At 42.7% G+C, this 6,757-nt stretch overlaps 1 protein-coding gene across 1 annotated transcript in view; it reads right to left on the reverse strand.

Moving 5' to 3' along the window:
• The window catches only part of FGA (fibrinogen alpha chain), a 6,909-nt gene extending 368 nt beyond the window's left edge, over positions 1–6,541 (reverse strand). Inside the window, exons 1-6 of the mRNA XM_010137470.1 lie at positions 6,458–6,541; positions 4,507–4,635; positions 3,259–3,442; positions 2,822–2,967; positions 825–1,848; positions 2–446 (exon numbers count right to left, since the gene is read on the reverse strand). Of these exons, the coding sequence (XP_010135772.1) occupies positions 2–446; positions 825–1,848; positions 2,822–2,967; positions 3,259–3,442; positions 4,507–4,635; positions 6,458–6,508 (1,979 nt within the window). The 5' untranslated portion in view covers positions 6,509–6,541. The remainder of the gene's footprint in view (position 1; positions 447–824; positions 1,849–2,821; positions 2,968–3,258; positions 3,443–4,506; positions 4,636–6,457) is intronic.
• Between the last annotated feature and the right edge of the window lie 216 nt (positions 6,542–6,757).

Consider the following 6,757-nt stretch of genomic DNA (forward strand, 5'->3'; position numbering starts at 1 on the left):
GGATGTGTATTCGGTGCCCTCTTCCAGCCAGCCAGTGATCAGCGCGTCCCCGGCAGTCCCCTCATAGGAGGACACAGCCAGGACATACCCTTCTGCTTCAGATCCTACCTGCACAATATACTCTGCATACACAGCATTCCCATCCCAGTCCTCTAACTCTACCCGAAGGAGAGTGTTGTTCTGAGTCAGCAAGTGTATGTTTTCATTGCCCAGCCAGAACTCTCCTTGCCCTCTGCCATCCACGCTGCCGAAACCTCTCTTGTAGTCTTGCCAGGTCCGGTTAAAATTCACTGATCCATCCATTCTCTGTTGGATCAATAGCCATCCTCCCAAAGTGGTCTCTTGGTCGCAATAAACTGACAAAACCTTATTGGATCCCGCTGGCTTGATTTTGAAAATGCCACTTTTGGCACCAGAAGTGTGTTTCTGGCGGATATCATCACAGTCTAAAAAAAAGAGTTGATCTGGTTTATCGGGAGTTATCAGCAAAATTTAATAGAAGGTTCAGAGGAATCCAATACCAATAATTCTGAGGAAAACTGTTAAACATGTCTTGGACTACAGTAGCTATAGTGACAGACAGCATGAAGAATAATTCAGAAAAGAATACTTTACATACTTCTTAAATTGCAAATTTGCTATGTAATACCTGAGTATTAATGAAATCATTTCCTTTCGTTTTCAAGGCAACAACAAACAGATACAGTGCTTGCATTTTATCATCACACTGTTGTTCTGCAGTATCTAAACCAAATGTGTCAGTTTGGTTATGGATGGAGTTTGGCTCCACTACCTCAATAACTACTTCTGCGATGCCTGTGTACCTTTCCTAGTGGTGGATCTCCTTGACTTCACTCTTGACGGTCTGAAGCTGCGTGCCTGAATGTCTGGGGTATCCTCTGCACTCTCATCGTGTGGCACCCCACCTAGCTGCTCAGTTATTTCACGGGTCTTTAGAGATTTGGTTTCGAAAGTGGAGCCTCCCTTGTTGAAACTAGAAGAGAAGCTGGTCACTACAGTCTTGGAGTCACTTGCACTGTCAGGTGGGAATCCAGGTGGCTGAAAGTGAAGGCTTCCAAAGTCATCTTCTTCATCGTCTCCTAAGTCTTTCCCTGAATGACTGGCTACTCCTGTACTGGTTACAAGCCTGCTAGTTGAAATGCTGCTAGATCCACTAACGTGCCTATTAGCAGTGGATGGAGAGTCAGGGGTGAAAAATGGCTCTAGCCTCTCTAGTGTGTGGAATACACCTGTGCCACTAGCATGGTACATGCTCCCTTCCCCTCCAACACTTCCTGCTCCTTGTAAATGGGAGCAGTCCGAGCCATCGGAAGACACCATTTTTTCAACTACTTCTTCTCTAGGGCCATCAGGGCCAGTGACAACCTTCCTGGTGATAGTTTTGGTGCATCTGCGAACAGTGGAGGAAGTTTTGTCTCCCAGACTAGGGGTTTCTCTCCCATGAGATGGAAGAACTAATTTGCTGATGTGTGAAGGCCCATCCCCCCTCGATTCTACAATGGGATACACACTGTCACCTCGGGAGGGGGCTGTGCCTGCTTCTGATCTTTCTAATACCGCTTGCATCTGCCTGAGGTTATTAATTACGTTCAGATCTTGCATTTCTGGCAGAGGCCTATGCTTTAAATGCTCAGGAACATTCGAGTCCTTAAGTGGCCTTATTTTCAGTGTGCTCAGAGGGATTGTTTGAAGCTCTGGGTGCAAATCGATGGAGTTAGCTTGGGTAAGCTGCTTCTGGATGTTGTCATAGCTTTCTTTGTCCACCTGGTAATCAAAACTTCTAGCACAGGATCCTTTACAAGCTCGTATCTTAATATCAATGTCCACCTACATAAACAGAGAGAAATAATTTGATTAGGGAGTTTTCCTGACTTTCTCAAGCAAGTGTGTCCTGTAATTGGACTAGGGAAAGGTGGGAGCTGCCCTGGTATCGCCCACGTACAGCTGCGCTCTTACAAAGCTCAGTTTTAAGATTATCCCCGAGCTTATTTCCACTGTAATTACAACACGTGCAATAGCACCGTCCACATGAGCTCCGTGGAGAAGTATGTTGTAGCACATTCACAGTCGCGGCTCATGGGAGGCATTCTCAGGGCACAGGAGTGTTTTCCTGGGTGTAGATGGAGTGCTGCAGAGCTGGGCACGCTCCCGAGGGACCTAGGCAGAAACAGATCCTCCAAGGAGAGGGGAAGACACTGGGCTTGTCCCAGAGCCTGTCAAGGCCCTGATGTGCGAGGCTGCCATCGTGGAGTTACCACTGCTTTCCCAAGCGATCCAAAAGCTGGATCTCTAACCCAGGGATCCAAATGGGCTTTTGAGCAAAGCTGCTGTTTGTGCCAGGATTGTTCTTCCTATTACCGTCAGAGGAATTGGCTACAACCTGGAACATGGGCTTTGAAGTCAGCACTGGCTGTGGGCAGTGGTGGCAGCACTGGGAAAGGACAGAGCACATCCCTCTCATCCCAGCCACCCAGAACCTGCTTATAAGGGGAGAAATGCTTCATACAGAGCTAGTTACCACCGAGCGTAACACCCTTGCTGCCTGTCTGAGAGCAGAAGCAGCAGATGGGACCAGGAGTGCTCCAGTGCTCACCACTGGTTCCCACACAGCAGGAAAAGAAAACCAACCTGCAGAGGAAGCAAATCATTCAGGGTTTTGCTTCACCAAGTCAGATCCTCTGAGAGGCGCATCACGTTGTCTTCCAGAGGGAGCACTGCCCACCATGTGCTGTTTGATGGATAGACCCTCTCTCTGTAGCTAAGCCCTGGAAAGAATGGAAATTACACAGCAGCTACCTACCTCCAAGCGCTTCATCTCCACCACCTGGTCCTGGATGCTTCTCTGCAGAGCTTTAATTCTGTTGACTTGAGTGAGAACTCTCTGCTTTAATGTCACAATTCTCCGCCTCAGTTCTCCTGACACGTGACCGTAAGTCTCATCCACCTCTGCAACAGAAATGCCTCACAGTCAGCTACGCACCTGTGATTTACTTTCCTAAAAGAGTAGTGTATTTTAAAACATGTAATTAAGAACGTATTTCTCATAGCACTGGGCAGGTAAAAATTACAATAGCTTTTACTAGTTAGCAGTTAGGAGTCTTGTATTACTACGTTTATTCTGGCTTTTGATAATAAGGTCCAGTGCAGCATAAATTTTCACTACATAGTGCTTATGCACAAAAGAAAAAAAGAAAAAAATTCGGCAATGGATAATAAAATGAGGTGTGAGATACTCACGCTGAGCAGTGTCCAGGTTTGGTTTTATTACATTTATGGTTTCCACAATTATCTGATTGGATCTTTTGTAGTTGTTTTGATTTTCCACTAGCAGCTTCTTGATTTTGTCTATTCTGTGACCAAAATCGTGGTCCGCTTCATCAATCAGTCCTTGCATTCTGCAGCCTGATGGACACTTTGTACCCTAAAATGGGAAGAGGGAAATAACTGCATTAAAATCTTCACGATTAAACCTTTTTGTAACATTATGTTTGCAGACTTTTGGCCAACACTGAAAACTCATTAAAAAAAAAGAAAAAAAGAATTAGGGCAAGATTCTGCAAATTCGTTTCAGATGTCCTGTCCTGTTCATCCAACAGCTTTGTCAAGGACTTGTGTGACTTGAAGCAAGACACCTGGGTGCTGACCCTTTACCTCCTACGCCTCTGGCACTGGTGTGATGGAATCGGCGAAGCGCATCCTCAGAACCCTGCCATAAGTGGGAGGCAAGGAACAAGTAAACCCTCTATTTTCCCTCTGTTCCATGAAATAAGACTTTTTTTTTTTTTCTTCAAAGGGCTGCTGTAAGGAGAAGTCTGTTGTCCAGTTTGAGCAAGAATGTTAGAGGCCAAATTATTTAAGCAAAACTTTCCTTTCAGAAAAGCTTAATGTTTTTACAGACTTAAGCTCTTTGACAAGTTTTCCTCAAATAAATGTAGCGTGGAGATGGGCTGAGATGCAAGGGGCAAGAGACAGAGAAGTTAACAGTTTATACACAAAGACATCCAGTCAATGATTTTGAATCTTTTACTGGACATTTCATCATCTGACTTTCTAAAAAGCAACTAGTGAATTGTATGTTATTTCTAGCTATTTCTTTTCTTTGTTGCACATCTTTCCTTCCAGTGCCTTTCTGTTACCAACTCCAAAAATGGCAACATCAAACTTCTGAAAATAAAACCTTCTTATTTTTTTCTACTAATAGCCTTCTTTCATTTCATCTTTCTTTTCCAGACTTACTTTCTCTTCCTATTCTGCACCCCTGCAAACTTCTCTTCTCCCTCTTTCTTTCTCCTCTTTTTTTCTCGTTCTTTCTTTTCTGCAGGAGATATTCTCCAGGCTGCTCTGATGTGAAGCACTACCTGTCCTCCCTCGGACCTGAAGTCTGACCACGTGCTGGCTGCACGGCATCCAGCGTAGTGGTCTGGCTGAGGTCTCTGAGCACCTTGCTGAGGGGCCCCTCTTTCATCCCCAGAGCTCATTCCTCACCCAGTCGTCATCCGCACAGAAGGGCCAGTTCTTCTCATGCTCACAGGAGGACTGGAACTTGGGCTCCATAATCCTGGGACCACGCGCTCCTGCACCCAGGTTTTCAAATACAGTCCCTCCATCTTGTGACTGCCAGGAGAAAAAGGAGGAAAAGCAAAACCATGATTAACTAAACACCCGCCAAGAGAACAGAAGCACAACGCTGATGTCCTCGAGCACTCCGTGGCATAGCAGACGTGTGGCAATTACAGCCATCTGGAGAGCATCACACCAAACAGTGCAACTATTTTATTACTGATATTTCTTGTAAATATGACTTTGTTTTGTTGGAATAAAGCTTTCAGTCTTTTAAAATTAATGCTGCTATGTAGGGAGCTGGTGATGCTTAGGATATATTATGGTAATTTCATTCCACAGAATTCTTGTATTCTATGTGTAAATACAAAATTAACTTAAACTTAGATTAAAACTGGTTGAAGTAAATTCTTTAAAAATCCTACGTTCCATTTCCATTTGCCGCAAAACTTCTAAATTTCTAGTTTCATTCTACCAACATCCGTCTGCACAAAACTGGCTTAAAGATATATATTAAGAGAGTTTTCCTATTAGTGTTTCTGATTTTAATCACAATTGCTAACTGTAAGCTTGTAGCATTGTTTTGCCCAGCATAAAGAGCAAGAAAGCTAATAACATTATCTTAATAAAAATAATAATGATGTCAGTGATGGATGGATTCCACTGTGCTAAAGGAAAGAACATACTGAGATTTTCTTCAAACCTGAGAAGTAAAAGTGCATATATACAATCTAATTCTAAGCCAAAACAGAGGAAGGATTCCTACTGTGTTATCACACTAACACACATCACTTAGTAGAAGACTGGAAAATAATTATTTTTCATAAATTAAAGCACTGTTTTAGGGCCTGAGATGTTATTAAGTCTAACCGGATTCCTCTGCACACCTGTTGTTATTTTCAAGCAGCATAATTAATGCTTTAAAATACTAATTATCAATTGTTATTATGATTATTGATCCATTCTGAGGCAGAGGAAGTTTTCCTAATTCTATCTTCTAGGGCCGGATCCTCAGCCCTGGTGAACTGGAATGTCATTACTAAAATCAGCAGATTCACAAGGGTTTGATTCATCCAAAGGGTCTGGCCCAAGTGCCTCTTAAAAGTAACAAATAAAAACTTTACTTTTAGGTGGTCTGTTTCCTTTCAGCATTGACAGCTCAAATAACACTGCTTCTGTTTTGTCCCATCTGCTTCCTATAATTGCCGTCATTTGTTAAAAAATGTGCATTCTTCAAAAAACAGTCACAAAGAGAAACTTGAAAAATCTAGTAACAGATTACGGCCTGGCACCTCAATGAGAACACAGCAAGTTTATATTAGCATAGTTAAAAATCAAGTCTATCTCCTTCCATATCTAAAAATTCATTTTTACTTGGCTCTAGTTGAACCTGATGTTGCTGCCACAGGAATCCTTGTTTTTATAATAAATAATAAATTTTATGATAAATATATTGTCTGTCATTTGTAGGTGAAAAACTCCTGAAGTACCGTCCAAAGGAGAGTAGAATTCACCCTAATAAACATGAAAATTCTTGTCTGGCTGGAGCCACCAGCATCCAGTCAGGTAGGTTTAGGATTTACAGCATCACCTATGAATCTATTAACTCATGTTAACGTTCAAGCTTTGCTGCTCCTGAAGCCAGGCGGATTCAGCAAAAGTGAATTAAGCAAAACTAGAGAGCTGGATACTCAAGAACTACTGATGAGAGTCCAGCAGTGAGGTGGTTCAGGTAAGCTTGTGCATTATGTTTGTGCATCGGATTTTACAAGCCAGGCGACAGCCAAAATGTATCTATCTAATGAATGACCGTTAAATCAATGCTCACTCTTCAAAACAGAAAGACAGGAAAAGAATCAAGTAAACAAACTCATACCCAGGCCAAGTTGAAGCACAGCAACACACAGACGATCCTTGTTGATATCATCTTCAGGAGAACAGTGAGCAGAACTCTGACTGAAAGGATGCTCTTCACCAGTCTTTTGGTGCAATTTAAACCTTAACGTGAAGCTGAGATTAATCATTAGGCTCCCTTCTGTTTGGAGACAAAACATGCCAAATGCCCCACTCCCCTTTAGGTGATTACTTAAGACCTCTTGCACAAGTTTCTGATGTTATTTGCTCCAGATAAGTTTGTACAACACTAACAATCAGGCAACACCATTTATTCCAGGAA

Source organism: Buceros rhinoceros, unplaced genomic scaffold, assembly GCF_000710305.1.
Source record: "Buceros rhinoceros silvestris isolate BGI_N320 unplaced genomic scaffold, ASM71030v1 scaffold3196, whole genome shotgun sequence".
Lineage (NCBI taxonomy): Eukaryota > Metazoa > Chordata > Aves > Bucerotiformes > Bucerotidae > Buceros > Buceros rhinoceros.